Here is an 18,478-nt window from a genome sequence, read left to right as displayed (position 1 = left end):
TCTTTGCTGAAGATGCAGTGTTTTCATGCAACTGACCAAACAACATTTGTCCACTGTGGCTCACTTAACAGTGTATCTTTGTAATAATTCAGGTTCAATGATCAGCATTGCAGATATTTTCTTCTACATGGAGTATATGAAGTAGTAAGTAGTAGTAAGATAGCATCTAGAACTTTTCAGATTTGAAGAGACCAAATTGGAAGAAAACCAGTGAGCTTTCAGTAAAGGTTATAGGTTTCCTTAGTAAAATTGTGTTTTTAGAAGAATGACAATAGAGTCTTTGTTTTTTCTGTGTTCTTTCATGAAGCAATGTGAACAAGTGCTTTTCTCTAGTACATCTATCTTTAGGTTCAAATACACAAATATGAAACAGAAACTTTGTAAAATATTGTTGACTAACACATTACAATTTCAACATTTGCTCAAACTAAATTTCCCTTAGAAAATTTTGTAATGCTATATGCTGTAACATTAGTGACAGGTTTAAGAAAGAAACTGACCCTTCCACTAACACACAAACTGAGTGGGTGACGCATTTGAACCACCAGAAGATAGGGTCACTGGGTGTAACCCCAGCTAAGTTGTTTACTGCACAGTACTTAATACAAAATAAATGAATAGTGTCAGACATTAAATACGAAACAAAAGTATGTCAATTAAAGTGTTAACCAAAGACATTCACAAACTACAGAGTCAATGAAAGTTATCATATCAACTGTAGATCAGCTAGTTTGCATCTTACTTCTTATCACCCTAAGTACCATCATGTTCCCAAGGAAATGTTTTGAGTACCACCAGGCACATATTTGCACACTGCCTATTTATCAGAGAAAGGACAAAATACAAAGAAATGCCTTTGGATATGCTGATTTCCCATGTTCAACCGAAGGCTGAATAACCAAGTGTCAATCAACCCTATGTTGTCAAGAAGTTGATTTGGAAGTCTCCACATCTAATGTTTTATGATTCTATACCCTCGAATTTTTGTAACTGCAAAAACAAAAGGAAAAAATATTTAAATATGTAAAGCATAGTGATTTGAAGCCATGTGTTACTGCCTGTAATTGAAATAGGTTACAGAGTTTTGTTAAAGATATCATTATAATGTTCTGTTCTGTTTTTATAAAATAGTTTAAATGCTCTCCTACCCAGAGATATAGGAGAAAATAGAATAAATAACTGTAAGCCCTTTCTTAGGTATACAATTATAAAACTTTTCTTTCAGAAATGTAAGAAGATTGTAAAGTCTTTCTTTAGTAATTAAAGAATACAGAAATTTCATTTTTTTTTTTGCGGTACGCGGGCCTCTCACTGTTGCGGCGTTGCAGAGCACAGGCTCCGGACGCGCAGGCTCAGCGGCCATGGCTCACGGGCCCAGCCGCTCCGCGGCATGTGGGATCTTCCCGGACCGGGGCACGAACCCGTGTCCCCTGCATCGGCAGGCGGACTCTCAACCACTGCGCCACGTGGGAAGCCCAGAAATTTCATTTTTTAACGAAATACACAATTTTAATATATCTGTTTTTAAGTACTTTTAAAAGCATCTTCCAGTTTTTTAAAGTAAGATTAATAAAAGATGAACCAAGTGACAGTCTCCTACATTTCTATTGATTCATTTCACCAAACATTTATTGAACACCTATTATAGGTCCTGCTCTGTATACACATGTTGAGGAGATTAAAAATAAAAAATGAATCAGATGTAGTCTGCTCTCAGGAGTTTACAATTTCATAAATGAGAAACAAAAATGCCCAGCAATCTATAGAGGAAGAAAAATGATGGCAAATGATTGAAAGGAGATTTTTTAAGTGATTAAGGAATATCAAGCAGACGTTGAAATGGATCCTCATTAGGGTGGCTCAGGAAGTTTTCATAGATGATGCAACATTTGAGCTAGATGTCAAAGTCCTGGTAGGTTTTCGACAGGTGGAGGAAAAGAGCATTCCAGGCGGTAAAAAGAAGATGAACAAAGTTTAGTTAGGGATAAAATTAAAAAAAGATGGAGTTGCTTCCAGTTTGATAAACATCCAACTTTCATACTGATCTATAATTCTGACATATTTTAAAAGAGATCTGAAGTCCCTAAATCCATTACTACTTAAGTTAATCTGCTTGTCAGTCTATTTATATCTCTTACAGGGAGAAAGCACTGGCTAACTAATACTCATCAACTCTCAAGGTATTAGAATTGCTGACACATTTGCTTGTAACCAATTAGTAAGCATATTTAATGAATGGTTACCATCCCTCCTGAAGGGCTTAACAAAGTGATAAATGGTCCTTGAGCTCCCTTCATTATTTCCAAGACAATTTCTGGAGTTTCTTAAAAAGAAACAAAAAATCACTCAGCCATTGGCTACCAGCAAGGTTCCAAGTGACTCAAGCTCACTAGTCGATGACCAAGCAATCATGAATTATATAGAACTGGAAAAAATTCTTAAGAGTCATTGGATGTGCTGGTGGGAATGTGAATTGGTTCAGCCACTATGGAGAACAGTATGGAGGTTCCTTAAAAAGCTACAAATAGAATTACCATATGACCCAGCAATCCCACTACTGGGCATATACCCTGAGAAAACCAAAATTCAAAAAGAGTCATGTACCAAAATGTTCATTGCAGCTCTATTTACAATAGCCCGGAGATGGAAACAACCTAAGCGCCCATCATCGGATGAATGGATAAAGAAAATGTGGCACATATATACAATGGAATATTACTCAGCCTTAAAAAGAAATGAAATTGAGCTATTTGTAATGAGATGGATAGACCTAGAGTCTGTCATACAGAGTGAAGTAAGTCAGAAAGAAAAAGACAAATACTGTATGCTAACACATATATATGGAATTTAAGGGGAAAAAAAATGTCATGAAGAACCTAGGGGTAAGACAGGAATAAAGACGCAGACCTACTGGAGAACGGACTTGAGGATATGGGGAGGGGGAGGGGTGAGCTTTGACAGGGCGAGAGAGAGTCATGGACATATACACACTAACAAACGTAGTAAGGTAGATAGCTAGGGGGAAGCAGCCGCAAGGCACAGGGATATTAGCTCGGTGCTTTGTGACAGCCTGGAGGGGTGGGATAGGGAGAGTGGGAGGGAGGGAGACGCGAGAGGGAAGACATATGGGAACATATGTATATGTATAACTGATTCACTTTGTTATAAAGCAGAAACTAACACACCATTGTAAAGCAATTATACCCCAATAAAGATGTTAAAAAAAAAAAAAAAAGAGTCATTGGATGAACCCTCCTTTGAGGTTCAAAGAGGCTGAAGGACTTACCCAAGGTCACAAATATGATAGACTGTTGGCGTCTGCTGCTGTCACCATCGTCACTTTCCTGAGGTACTCTTACCAGCATGGTGGCAATGTTCCTAAAATTCTTCATAGATTGTTGTTGAACTTTAGCCAGATAGTGAACTATCTCTAGTACATATCATGAGTGTATTCAATTCTAAATAGATGTCTCTATTTTTGTGACTTCAAACCAAGAAGAATGAAGTTCTTAAAATTAAAACTTAAAGCAAAAAATTTAAGAGCTCATGAAATGTATAAATTTTTGGTTCAGTGAAGTGATTCTCAATCCTAACTTTACATTAGAATCACTGGGGTAGAAAAATAAAAAGAAATTGGTTATCCCCCAGAACTTCCATCTAACTGGTCTGAGGTGGGGCTTTGACAAATTTTGTTTGGTTTGGTTTGGTTTTGGTCATTAACGTACAGCTAGTATTTACAGGGTAGATACAGAATTTATCATCAAACTATGCTCAAATCAAATTAAATCATATATCTATCTACTTTAATGATTTGACTTCTATAATGACAATAAACTCACTATTTCCCAAAAAGAAGTCTTAATAAAGATATATCCTAATCCTCAGTAGATGTTCTTCCATAACTTCATTTGAGACATAACCAAATTGAGTATGTGAAGGAGAAGAGTCTAAGAGTAATATGAATCATCTTTAAAGGCATGTGTATTTTTTACACTTTTTTCAAATTATAAGGAAGAAAAGGGGGTATAGTTCTTTTAATTTGGGTTATCACAAATCCCATACATCCAAGATTTGGTATAGAACTTGCCATTTTAAAAAAGAAGAACATAATTTGTTTAGATAGTGCTGTGTGCTAATCAATGTGTACTAGTCACTAATTCCTAACAAATGAGGTTTTCTCACATAATTATATTAGGATTTGATTTTTTAAATTTCCAACCTCATTTTTAGCAACAGCTACACGAAAACAGCCCTCACCCTTAGTTTCCTTAACAACATCCCTAATTTTTTTTGCCTTTAGCTATTTCCTCATTCCTACAAGTGGTCTTTCACCCTCTGTCCATGCCAAAAAATGCTGGTACACTTTCCTCCTAGTACACAGCCCAATAACCTCTAAATTAATTCAAGCTACCTCCTCATGATCTAAATATCATATTCCAGTGGCTCAAGTGAAATTTGATTTTCTATCTGATCAAGTAATAAACAGCCCTACAGATAAATACTAGAAAGAAAAAAAAAAAGAAAGAGAAAAAAATCTCAGTCCCTCAAAACAGTACACAGGTATGGGTAAGAATGAATTCCAAGAGCAGGAAGATGGATGAGACAGCAAGGTTTCTGGTGAGTTTGCAAACAGCAAAACAGATAGAAAACCATTCCCCCACTGGCCCCAAGCACAAGGACACCTGCAAAGTTGGCTAGTAGAATTTGTAGATAAATATTTTAAAAATATGTATTTAGGTACACAGGTGCATTACAATTATACACCAGCAATACCTCCTAAATTGTAGCTTAGTAGTAGTGGCATTTTGATATAGTAGCGTAGATTTCAAGGAAATGGAATTATATTGGGGTAAAATTGGGGCTTTTTGCTCATCATTACAAACAAACCTATACCACAGGTTGTACTATTCTGAGTGTTTTTAAAAATAAATAATACAAAATAGTTTCCTGTAAGGTCTTTTTAATTTGATGCTACAACAAATAAAACAAGACACAAATCAAAAAACAAACAAAACAAGTATTAGTGCACTGTATGCACTCATTGAGGACTTATTAAAAGAACATAGCATAATACAGAACTTCCAATATTAGATTTTTTCCTAATACTTTTACAGCCTAAACATTATTGATAGAGATTTCACCCACAGTAAAAAAAAAAAAAAAGAAAGAAAACAAACAAAAAAATCCCAAAAGGGATTTTGCATACGTACAGATTTTTTTCTCTCTCTAGAAAGATACTACTACTCTAAACACCTATTTCTGAATAAGATTTAGTCCTACTATCTTACCATCCATAAGTAAATTAGTTGATTAGTTGATTGGTACTCTTAGAATTACATAAAACATATTTTTCCAATTAGGGAACACTTATATTCTTAGTACATTTAAAATCTTCCCATAGAAGGAACAAGGGCTGTTCAATTCTTAGTACATTTAAAATCTTCCCATAGAAAGAACAAGTGCTGTAGGCGTATAAAGGTCCTTCTCGTTTGTCAGACAAGGACTCAGGCCAGGCAGGGTCCCAGTGTCTACATTTCGGTCATATCAGTATTCCCCTCAAAAATGTTGCTTAATTTTCTGAATAATGCAAGTGAAGATCTCTCTTTAAAGAACTTGATACCAACACGATTGGAGTGGAACACCATGGTAAGAGGGGGTGGCGATTAGACCCATATTTTTTGTAAGTGGGGTCGAAAATTGACTCCAGATTTGTGACTCATGAACGGAAAGCCAGTTTTAATACAGATGTGCTTTAAAAAGTAAAAATGGCTATTATTCTTAACAAGTTACATATTGAGTATTATTCTTTAAAAATGACTCATAAAATATCTTTTTAAGTACTTAAAGTCATGATTATGTTCTACTCTTTTACTTCTGCTTGAATGTAATTTTTCATTTTCCAGGAAAGGACACATTTTCTAACTAACCCCGTTAACCTAATTACTCATAAAGAAATACCAAAAGCGTCCCTGACATCAATACCTTCACAGAGAAATGTATCTGTGCACATGCACAAGAGCATCTTCCATTTAGATAATCAAAACTGTAATTTTTACTTAAAAGACTCTTTTAGATCCATGTAATTCCTGGCAGTAAAATTTATCACAAGCACTTAAAGTGTGCAAACAGTAAGACCGTCCTATTCATATCCTTATTTCTTCACATATTTAAATCCAAAAGTATTAACTGTTAAGCTTAAAAGACTAATAGGACTCTGTTTATTTTATGGTATTTGTTTGATCTTAAATGGGTATTGTAATGAAAATGCCTTCAATCTTAAAGGAACCTTTTATCCTACTCAGAATAATTATCTTGTAAGATTAAAATCAGTGAATCATACCTAATTAAGATTTATAATTTAGCATCATTCAGATATATGATCTAAGAGAAAGAGTTTATAATCTTAACTTCAATTTGAAATGGAAAGGGAGAAGTGAATACAAGGGAAATAAACAGCTCTTTGGGGCACAAGGATGCACTAATATTGCCACGTATTTACCCAGATTCCTAGTTTAATCTTTTTTAAAGCTAAACAACTAATATGAAAACACAACATACTAAAGGATAGGAGTAAGGTGGGAAAAGATGGTTCCCAAATTAAATTATACTACTAGAATTTGTAGATAGGTTATACAACATAGAATATTTAAACATATGCATTGTGGCTAACTACCTCTTAAAAAAATTCAAATTCACAATGTCTTTAATGCAAAAGATTTCTAAACTGTGGGGTGAATTTATAATTAAATGGGACACTGTTGTAATAGTTATTTCCAATCCTTTCATTAAAGTACATGTCAACTGAGAGAGCAATGCCTTCTTATTACACAGGGCAAAGATTTTTCTTCTTAGAAGGTCTCATATATAGGATTTCTCTCCACCAAGACTAACGAGGCATTCAAAATAAGTTAGGTTTTTCTCTTTCTTCAGAAATATCTTTAAAGCTCCCTCCCCTCCATCAGTCTTGGATTACATAAAAGAATAGTTACTTTTCTGAGCTCTTTGATATTGTTCTTCCTGGCAGAGTCATCTGATGTGGGAAATATCTTTTGAAAATAAATGGTGCAACTTCAAGTACACTCAGATCCATTACTTGCTGGACATTCCATCGTATCTGAAAAAGCCGCTTGACTTCAAAATTTAGTTTTAGGGTTCTCAATTTGAAGCTTGATCTCATTGAGAAGTATCTTGGGAAGCAACAATGTAAACGTTTTATCCACCCATCAAGTAGACTGTTCAAACCAAGGCGGAAAGGAGTCACAGATGGTGACTACATATTTCAGGGGGAAGGGGATTGTTCTGGTTTAAGTTCACCGTTTGAATATAACATCCTGCAAAGTTAATGTTACTGCAAGAGTTACTTTTCATCTTTAACACAGCTGTCACCACATGTTTATACAGCTACAATGCCACTTCCTAATGTCAAAATACCAATATCGCTGCTACTATAACAAGGTAATTATTTTTGTGTTTGCCCATCTTCCCTGACTCAATGAGTTGTGCTTTTATTTCTCAATGGTCAGAATTTTCTATATTTTTAGATAACTTAAGATTCTACATTAAAAATACTTATTTCACTTGTGCTTGAAACTTAGGTGGCATAGCGGTACAAATCAACAGAGAAACTCTCAGGCTCTGGTTTCAAATCTTACTAAAATCCTCCCACCCTAATCGTTCTGTGCCTGGGGAATACATATTTAAGTATGTAGCTGCCTGCAAACAATGTTACAAAACAGAGTTGCTTTTAAGAATATCTGCACAAAAATTCAGATGATATATGGGAGCACATCAGGCAAAAGGCAACGTAAGATAAAGGCAAAGATTTCAGTCACCAGTTCACGTATAGAAAGAGCAGAAGATACCTAATGGTCCAATTTTCCCACCGAGGCTCTTACTCAACAACCACTAGCATCTCTTTAGGCAGAGGCACGTGGAATCACTGTGGACTAGTCAAGTCTCCACGTAGGAAACCCAGTGACTTCCACAAGGTTTGTGGGTAATGAAGGCAGGGCCTGCTTCATTGCCCTGCGACCTGGACAGGCCCATAGGTCTCCCACAGGGAAGGGCCCTGCACTTGGTTTAATCTTCTGCTCTTGCTGTCTTGAACTCTTAATAATTTTTGAACAAGGTGCCCCACATTTTAATTTTGCACCAAGCCCAGAAATTATGTAGCCAGCCCTAGGTGAAGGTGACAATGTGTGCTGACGGTAAGCATCATAAATCAGAAGAATTGTAAAAAGTTTACAGCAACATCTAGAAACCCATGGCTGTACATTATACTATTTTAAAATTATTATTTTGAATGTTACTGTTTCCATGAATAATATTTCCTAAAACCAAAGCATGAAAGTAGAGGTCACTCATTCTCAGATGAGTTTACTGTCATAAGTATATGGCATTTAATCAATTGTCAGTTGCTTAAAAAGCATCCAATTGACATAAGGCAAACATTAGATGGGGGGGGAGGTGTGTGTTTGTTTTTGTTCTTTTTTGATGAGTAAAGTAAAATTCAGTTTCTGTTCTCTTGCCTGCAATATATCCACAAGTGGAATGGAATAAATGTATAAATTACCAGCCGAAATAAAAACTCATAAGGAACTGGGTAAAGGTATTCTCAATGTTAAGATATTGGGGAAAAGAAAACATAAATTTTATAAGTATTTTACATTATGTTTTCTACAGTAAGACAATGCTTTTTGTAAGTTATATATCACTTACTCATATGAAAATAAGAACAAAATCCTAACAAGAAGCAAACTTTCCAATCTTACTTAAAAAATACTTTCTAAAAAAGATTTCCCAACTTAAAAGTATAAATACTGAAGCCAGGTTGCAGGGTAAAGAAAGTTTAACCTTGGGCCTTCATATGATAAATCGTGCATTTCTACTTTCAAGATGTATCAGTTTCAAAAATGATTGCAAGGAGTAATGCTGTCAATGCTTTGTGAAAGTCATAGTAGCTCAAATATAAGCAAACATATCCATTTATACATGTACTCAACGTAAATACTTCTGCATTGAAATTCTCCTTTGAATTCACTGCTTCTAATATACTCTGAAAGCACAGCCCACCATATGCAATGTTAAGTACAGTGTCAATATTCAAGTGACAAGACAACAAGCAGATTTGTTACATAACGTATGTAAACATTATTAACAGAAACTGCCATACGATATCTCATGTCTGGACGGTTTCTGATCACCTATCTCTTCTGCCTCCTCAGTCTCCTAACTAAGACCGTCGTCAACAGGTACGGCGCACTCCTGTGCTGTGCTGAGGCAGAGCTCCTGAGCTGGCAGCTGTGCTGCTGCCCTGAGGAAACTTTGCATACCCACCTGCTTTTGATTTGCTTTCAACTTATCAGTACAATTTATTTTTATCATATTCTTGCCTACCTTTTATTTCCACTATCTGCATTTCTTGCAGTAAGCATCCCTCAAGTACAACTGCCATTTAAATGATAACATCAAAAATATCAAAAGGATCAGTAACCAGCAATCATGTTTCAAAGCAGCTAGGCTTGAAATTTCTACCATAAGTTAAATGAAAAAGCTGATAAAAGTTCAAGTTTAGGGGAAAAAAAAGGAAGAAAATTACAAAATCCAACCATGAAAAGCACTTGCTAAACAGGAATTTATTTGCAGTCTTTAAAAAGAAAGTCTTGCATTTTAATAGATTTTTAAAAACAATTAGCTATAATCTGTTATGTGTGTGAGACAGAAAGAGTTAATTGAAAGGTGGAATAATTTTTGCACTTGAAGTCTTCCAAGTAGTACCCCAAAAGAATTTCTAAGTTCAATTGATTTTAAAACATTAACTCTTGTATATCTCCAAAGAGACACTTACATTGCATTTTTTTAATTGAAAGAAAAAAATTGCATTGTTTTCTGTGCCATTTGTTTATTCTAGTTTATCAGTGACCAAAGCTTAAAAAGCAGATATGCTGATTAATCGCATCTTATCGATCAGTAGCGTAGGTCAGTATTTCACACAAATGTCTGCAGAACAATCTCTCCCAATCAAAAATTTATAAATCGATTTAACTTCCTGGTAATTAAAATTATTATCTCTACAAAAATAAATGTACTTTACAAAAAAGGTACATGAAATTTGTACTCAAGAATATCAAAAGCAAAACAGCAAACATTTCTATCAAACCAAGGTTCTAAGAACAAACTAGAAAGTACAAAACATAAAAGCCTGCAATTGTTTCAAATACACCTAGCAATTCTGCTGATTTTGGACCATTAAAACTGATTACTTAATTAGGCAATCATTCAAGGCATCCAAACACTCACAGCCAAAAACAGGGAATTATTAGCATAGCCGTCTTCACCTTGAGATGAAAATTCTGAAAAATGTTGCAGACACAAACTTTCAGGATCTGTCCCCATGCGTAAACTAAGCAAAATACTAAATTCTAAAAGGTGACATGCCAAAGGTCAGGAAAAAAAGAATTTACCTATAATGATACTGCTCATCTGCTTTTTTTTCAGGTGGCTAATATTTTAAACTACCTTAGAAACGTCAAGTTATAATACAGACGGTCTCTAGATTCTTGGAAGTACTACTCCCTTTCTCCCCTCTGGTCATACTCTTGTACTAGCTAAAAGTAATTAACAAAAATTTTGCTCTCTTGTATGCCTATCAGAAGTACCAGCCTCCAAAGTTCCTGCCTGACATGAATAAAAACAACAGAAAGATTTTCTATTTATGGTAAAAAAAAAAAAAAAAGTACTGGAAACTCAACCACAGGAGTCTTTAATATAACTGAGGAAAAAACTCTATGTTTTCACTCAGAGACATTTTTAAGAATTTCACTGATTTGGTGCAGTCAGGAAAAAGAAAAATATTCCATTTTCAAAAAAGACGGTTCCTGAAATAATTCTAAAGTGACCCTATAAACTGTCTTTTTAGGAGAAGAAAAAAGAAAGTCAACTCACACATACAGCTTCCAAACAGAAGTCTTACCCTCTTCCAGGAAAACAAGGAGACTTTATTACCCTGCTATGATTCTTTCATTTCAGACATGATTAATTAGCAAGTATTATTATACTTCCCAAAACTCCCACCACACTCTTTGTGATCCATCAGCCTAGTTGTTGATAGACCCATGTGAACTAGCAAGTAGCCACCAGCAGTAAAAGACAAGTATCCAAAAACTCTATTTCAAAGAAGGAACACCTCTCTCCTAGCTTTGCCTCCCAAAATGAAACAAGCTGCTTTTAACTGCTTTCACGAAAAAAAAAATTTTTTTTAAGTTGGTCATTTTCTTAATAATGCCGTTTAAAATTTGAATAATGCATGCAACATATTCAGTATTTAAGAATACATGGCATATTTAATCTGCTACCTACCTATATTTTTAAGCTGAAATTCTGAAAGACTTGTGAGTTCCTATAGTTTATATTGATAATGAACGACATGCACAGTTAATAAACAATAAAGATGATGTGAGCAAGCATGTTTTGGGAAATGGTTTTCATAGGAAAAAATGTTTCTTCCCCCACTAAAAGCTATTATGTCACACATGTAATGAAGAAGTGAAACAGAAATACAGAACTAAAAGGCAACACGAAGAGAAGAGAGCCACTCTACAATCTGAGTGAATGAAAACTCTGGTTCTCTGTATATTGTTCTAAAACACTGTTTCAAAATAATTTTCCCTTTAAAACAATCATTTTCAAAATGTCCATGTGAACCAAGAATGCGGCCATAACTGAATGTACTATAAATATGTATTTGAACAACTGTCAATTTATAAAGGCTGGGGTTTCCTCTTAAGCCTTTCAACTGTTATGTCCAAAAAACTTCACACATAGTACAATACTAATAAATAGATCTTGTTGGTCCCAGGAAACATTTTTTTAAATCTATTCTGGTCAAAATATCCTTGCTTTTTTTTCCCCCGTTGTATTAAATTTAGGATCAAAAACATCAAAGCAGCTTCCACCTCGGACCTAACTTTTAGAGGATCAATGTGACAAGGCAGTCCCTGATAGATGTTTCTCTTGATAAACGACTTGTTCAAAAGAGACATTGTAGCTTTCATTTCCTGACCACAACACACTTTTAATTTGCAACAGCAGAGCTGCCAGAGTGTGAACCCTTGTCCACTTTCCAGCCTTTTAGGTTTGTAGCTCTGGTTCCTATAGGCCACACATTTGAGACAAACAAAATCTAAAAATAATCGGAGTAACAGAATTACAAAACAGGAGCCACTTATGCCACTCTATACATATGCACAAGTGTCTACTTTATAGATTATATACAAACTTTGCCTCTGCAGAATTCTAGTGTATAAAAACAAGCTTTCTGAATGAATATCACTTGCACAACTGGGCATTTAAACACAGAGGGAAATAAATTATGTGACTATTATTTAATAGTAAGCAGAGACTGGGGGGGTAATTTATACACTTAAATCTGCTGTTAAATGTCATGAATTATATGATTGCCTACCCCAACGTGTTTTTTACATATTACTGCAATAATTACTATTACTACTACCCAGAAATCACATTTAAGTATCAATACGGTGAACAGTCAAACCATCCAATTTCTGTTCTCAGCACATTGTCCGAGCTCTGATTTAAAATTTATAAATGTAATATCCTCCTCATCACAGGCAGCAGCCCAATCTGCTCTGAATATATATTACAGCTTTAACATCACAGAGGGAAATCGCCCATCTGGCAATCCCATTCGCTCCAACAGCTCCGGGGGAAAAAAGCTGTGCTCTCTCCTCCTTAAAACATTTCTCAGGGCAAATTATGTGCATCTAAAATAAACAGTCTTCTTATTGATCGCTTCAAAGTCAACAAGTTCCAAATGCAAAATTCAATCAAATCCTTCCTATCATGTAAGAGCGGTGTGTGTTTAGCTCAACAGTCACCAGAGTCCAACCAGAAGTGTCTGTCGCGCATCGGCTCTTATAGTCCCTTTCCTTGTATTCACATTTGTGTTATGAGAGACCAGTAACCACGGCCACATTACAGACCCCTGGCAGCTATCTCCACTGCTATTTCTTTCTTTCATATTCTCCCTTTCCTCCTTTCTCTCTTTTCAGGGTGAATGCATGGTGGTGGGGTATATGTAACAAAAACAAAAAAATTTTTAAAGTGGACATATCCTTTGGTTATGCAAAATACTTTTTAACATCTTTTTGTTGTTGCTCCCTCCTAGTCTTAATTGAATATCACAAAGTGTACACACGGTCACAAGAGCTATTGAAAACCCCCTCTCACTCCATTTATCTGACCTCTTTTTTTTTTTTTTTTTTTTTGGTAAAGAAAGAGGAAAGAGAGATTTCAAACAAAGTCAATTTCAGTGCCTGCTTATTTAATTCTGTCACAGGTTAAAAGTAAAAAGCGCTGACAGGCAGACAAGTGAATGGCAAGGAAAAAAACAAAACAAAACCCTACCACTGTTCCTTAAAAGGCATTAAGGACTTTAAGCAATCAAAATACATTTTTTATTTTCATGTAAAAGATATCCCTTCACTCACCCACCCCCCCCAAAAAAAAACACACTCAGAAGAAGTGATTACTCCACAAAGTGCAATCATTGAGAGAGCAGAGAGTCAAATTGCATTAATAGATTGAGAAAAAAAAATTTCATCCACTTCTGTGTGTGTACATATATACATACACTTTCATTAGTAAGCAGTCTTTCCCCGCACTCCCGCCCTCTCCCCTCTCCACCCAGTCCCCTCCCCCAAAAAACTGCACACTGAGTTTAACTAATTTACATACCATTTGACTTCAGCGGTTATATAGTGCATTACTAGTAACATGCAACTTTGGAATTACAGCTAAAACCGATAAAGGTGGACTCCAGCAATCTATTAATCAAAAACTGAAATATACAAACAAGCGATAGCAAAAGCAAACAAGCATTTTGACAGATTAAAATATACATTATACATATATATATTTTAAAAGGAATTATATATCATGAGCAGCTCCTTCCCAAGCAGAGTCTTCAGTGGTTTTATCATGCTATTTAATTTGTCTTTCCTAGTTAGATGCAAAGGAAGTAAATTCCAAAACTGACATACCATAAACACTGGTGCTACTGATCATTTCTTGCTGGCAGCACAAAAAGCTGAATTGGATTTCTCACAAGCAGGAATTCCAAAGGTTGCTTTTCATTAAAGCCACTTTTCCTCTCAGCTATCAAATGTCACTGCCTTGAAACGTGGGCCCTTTCGTCAGGTATTCATTTAACCTACATGCATATAATTAAGGGGGAAAGCAACATCAACAAAAAGGGGATCTCAGATCACAGGAGAAGAAAGAAAGGAAAAAAAGCACATGACCAGGAATGCAAGTCCATGTCAATTTCACTCACTCCCATTGAAACTAACAAGAGCTCCGGGGAGGACGGTAATAGGATCAGTGGATTGTATATACCATTAAATTATACATCTTTCTCTCCCGTTCCTTGCCAACAATACGCCCACCACGCTGTACCCCCTCCAAGATGATGTGCTTACATTTTTCTGCAACCGATCTTCTGACATATTCACGTTCCTCCAGCCACGAGATTGTAATTTAACCTCAACTTTTTGTGTGTGCAAGATTCTTATTTACACTTCTTATTTACTTAGAAGTTAGTTCCCGAAGAAAGTCTAGCCCCACCCTATGGCTCCGCTTTCTTATTTTTTATCTTTGAAGTAAAAAAGATAGTAATAAGTAAGCCCATTATAGCGGAAAACGAGATTCTTGCAATCGCGAACTCTTAATCCCACACTATTGTTACAATGATTAAGCAGCAAAAATATGCATTATAATGTTTCGGGGCTACTTTGTACAGAGAAATTAGACAGCAGGTTGGCGTACAGAATAGAAACGAGTGCAAATTAAATTTAATGTTTACGGCACAACTCGAAGATCTCTTTTCATTACGGTCTTGAATTTATTTATATTCTTTAAAAATTAAACAAACAAAAACAAAAACAAATTTAAACAGCTGGTGGAAAACTACGAAGCTCCTCTTACCTGAACGCGCGGAGCGAAAACCCGATAGGTTAGCGTAGCATCGATCCGATGTGTTTGCTGATGAATGGAAGCTAGGGTTAAGTGAAGGTGCCTATGATTTGAAATCATTCCAAGTTTTTGAAGGGAAGACGGACTGCAGCCTCTGCCATGTTGGAATTTCAAACCCAAAACAGCTGCTTGGAAGGAGCCAGCATGCCAGAGGCTGGGCGCAGGCGCAGAGCGCCGCCGAGCCAAATTCAAATCACTTTCACACTAAGAGCCAAAGATCAGTTTTCAAAGGAGAGAGGGAGAAAGAGACGGAGGCTGCCGTGAGGGAGAGAAGACGGGAGGCAGTGGCGAGAGGCGGGCAGTGGAGAGAGACGGGCAGCGGCAGGACCGGGAGGGAGAGGGAGAGGCGCACGGAGCCCGCGGAGCTGGAGGGGGAGAAAGGAGGCGGGAGGCGAGCGGCGAGCGAGCTAGAGACGCGCCAGAGATTCATGGGCAGGGAGGGCTCAATGGCCGCGCCGCGCCGGCCGGCCGGCCGCTCGGGTCATGTTACACGGCCGGGGCCGCGGCGGCCGCCCAGCCTCGCCAACGCGCTCACGCGGCCCGGAGGGGGCCCCGAGGTCATGATTACGAGCGCGGGGACCGGGAGCTCTGCCGGCCCGCACTCTCAGGCGGCCCAACCTGAGGAAAGGGGAGCGACGCCTCGGGAGGGAAGGGGCCTTTCTTTCCCACGCGTGACCGGCCGGCCCTAGCGCTCCTAACCCGCCTTAAAGGGCTCTCCGGCACGCCGCCCTTCCCCGCCCGCTCCAGGCCCTCTCGACAGCTGCGGCCGGTTCAGCCTTCCCCACCCCCAAGACTCGCGCACAGGACGGGATCTGGCCCCGAGAGCCGGGACCTCGCCCGCACTCTCCCCTGGGCCCCCAGCACCAGCCAGAAAATGACTTTATCTGCCAAGAGGAGGCAACTTCGGGGCGGGGGGGGGGAATCCGAATTAACCCAGCTCCCCTCCCCCGCTGCCCTGTGAATCAATAAAATCCGGAGTGGCTAGGTGTGCGGTCCACTCTTCCGCTCTCTGGCTCCCCTCCCTACCTCCCCCAGGCGGCTCGGGCAGGGGAAAGCAGCGCCCGGGGGCCCCTGGTGCGGGCGGCTGGTGCGCAGGCACAGACGTTAGGCTTCTGCTTTCCCAACCCCCTTCTATGGAGCAATCTAGGGACCCAAGAGTGGGAAGAGAGTAGGGGCTTTGTGGCGCTGGGAGCTGAAGAAGAATGAAATGTGCAGTTGAGTGTGTTGCTGCATCCCAGGGAGCGGTGCAGTGCTGATTGTCTGTTGCTGAGATAGCCTTTTGTTCGGAACATAAGGTTTAAGAAACACGCACACGTTTTCTGGGGTCTCTTGTTAGATGTAAATGTGCTGCATCCAGACGCTTACTATGCAGTGTAAGCTCAGTTGGTTTACTAATCACCCCGCCCCACCCCCAAACAACCAGAATCATTTGAATGGGACCCTCATTCAGACTTCTAGGCTGCGAGTATTGCCTTCAACCTATTTCATTCTAGACTAGCCAACCATCCAACTGAGATAATAAAGCAAAACAATAACATTTGATCATGATGTCTACGAGATAATGTGCCCGGCAAAGTTCTTTAGAAATTGTAATGAGAAAGAGAGTGAGTGGGGTAATAATTTCTCTTCGTTTACATTAAATAGGACTTTAATAGATAAATGGTAAGTTTATACTCTGGCCTGGTGGACATCCGGTCCTCTATATTTCAAATAAGCTAAGAATGAAAGAGGCAAATTAAATATTGGACCAGGAGCCCATCAAGCTGAAAATGTTATCTGTGAAGGCTGGAACTGAAAATATACTTGTTTAGGACTGACCCTCCTCATAACGAACGGTATTCACATTTCCCCCCGCTTCTCAGCTATAGATTTAATAGACTAAATTACAGCTCTCCAGATGATGAAATGCAGCTTTTAAAATATACCAACTATATACTGCGAAATTAATTTCATTCTCCTTCTGTGATTTTCTTACCTTACCGATAGCTATTGAATGGATGCATTTAGCTAACACAAGAGAAAGAAAAATGATTTTAGTTAAATCTAAGTAGATGACAGAATTTAAAAGACAAGAAAAGGTGATTCAAAATCTTACTAAATATTTCTAGGGAATGAAATCTCTATTTGGAATAGATTTGACCTTTCTGTGTTTTTTTTTAAAAAAAACAGGCTTCAAAATACAACAGAAGAACTTTATTCTGATCTAACAGAGAACACTGAAGCCCCTTTAGTTATATTTTACAAGATAGCTTTGAAAATGATATTATGAGAAGTTGCCCATTGGATTTCACCACAAAGGAATAAGTGTAGGAAAGTGTCTATGGGTCACTGTTGGACTGAGCACAGATGAATTAAACAACAACAACTGTGAAGAATTTATAATTTCAGTTATTGCCCATGTGGAGAATGCTGATGAGAAGTCCTCTGTGCAATTCAAGCAAAACTGCTCTGTCCTTGTTTGTTAAAAAAAAAAAGTTCAAAGCTCATCAACCTTTAACACTAAATTCCTAGTACTGAATTTACAGTTCCTCATGTAAACCAAAATACTGAATAAAATAGAAATAATGGAATGACCACTTGAGTAAAACACAATGTATTTTGACGATCGACTTAAAGAAATTCATTTTCAATATTTACAACAAAATAAGCCTTACTTTTAAAAAGGGGCAGGAAAAGTGTGGTTCCCAGAAGTTTATTAATAGATAAGTAGTACTTTTTTCAATTCTCTTATATATTCATTTGAAATACAGATTATAAAATCCATTGTTCAACATACAAATGAACATAATTAACTTGGAATCAAAGAAAGGGAATCTATTCAAAAGAGCACTACTTATATTTACACAGAGTTTCCAAAGTGTCCAAAATTACATATACTCCCAGGAAAAAAAGGGTCATATAATAAAATATTATGGGATTTGCACGACTAATAAAATCCACAGTGGAGTTTGTCATCCCACTATTTCTAGCTTGCTTGCTTTCTTTCTTTTTAGGTATGGATAAAGCTTGCTTTTCTTCAATTACATTTTGCAGAGGAATATGAAACTTTGTTTTTCAAAAAGATTCATTCTTTGTTTGAAAAATTAGTACAACGTTTAGTTTTTGTTGTCTTAATGAAACTATTTGTAACGTTGTAATACGATTAAGTAGCATTTTAATAGTCGCCGTATTCTATCTATATTTTTTTAAGTTTTATTCAAAAGAAATGTTTTTGGTTGTAACTGACACCTACCTCTATAACATATTTTACAAAACTTTTCTTGTGATGCCATGAAAACAAGAAATTGTCTTTAAAGAAAGCTGATTGACTAGTCAAGGAAACAGTTAATTCAGTGAAAAACTGTGCTTATTTTTTCCCACTGCATTATATACACTGCTTATCTCTTACTTTTTTAATGTAGAGAGGATATATATAATGAATTTCTAA

General features: G+C 37.1%; 1 protein-coding gene across 3 annotated transcripts in view; it reads right to left on the bottom strand.

Moving 5' to 3' along the window:
• The window catches only part of FIGN (fidgetin, microtubule severing factor), a 121,448-nt gene extending 106,277 nt beyond the window's left edge, over positions 1–15,171 (bottom strand). Inside the window, exons 1-2 of one of the 3 annotated variants that reach the window (XM_029225275.1) lie at positions 15,004–15,171; positions 14,061–14,230 (exon numbers count right to left, since the gene is read on the bottom strand). In XM_029225275.1, coding sequence (XP_029081108.1) covers positions 14,061–14,085 — 25 coding nt within the window. In that variant the 5' untranslated portion in view covers positions 14,086–14,230; positions 15,004–15,171. Of the gene's footprint in view, positions 1–14,060 lie in introns of all 3 variants that reach the window. The other 2 variants (XM_029225276.1, XM_029225277.1) reach the window with 2 other exon arrangements.
• Positions 15,172–18,478: the final 3,307 nt, after the last annotated feature.

This window comes from Monodon monoceros, unplaced genomic scaffold (assembly GCF_005190385.1).
Source record: "Monodon monoceros isolate NGI ecotype Baffin Bay Population unplaced genomic scaffold, NGI_Narwhal_1 Super_Scaffold_16, whole genome shotgun sequence".
Lineage (NCBI taxonomy): Eukaryota > Metazoa > Chordata > Mammalia > Artiodactyla > Monodontidae > Monodon > Monodon monoceros.
This window is presented reverse-complemented; position numbering and strand designations above follow the sequence as displayed.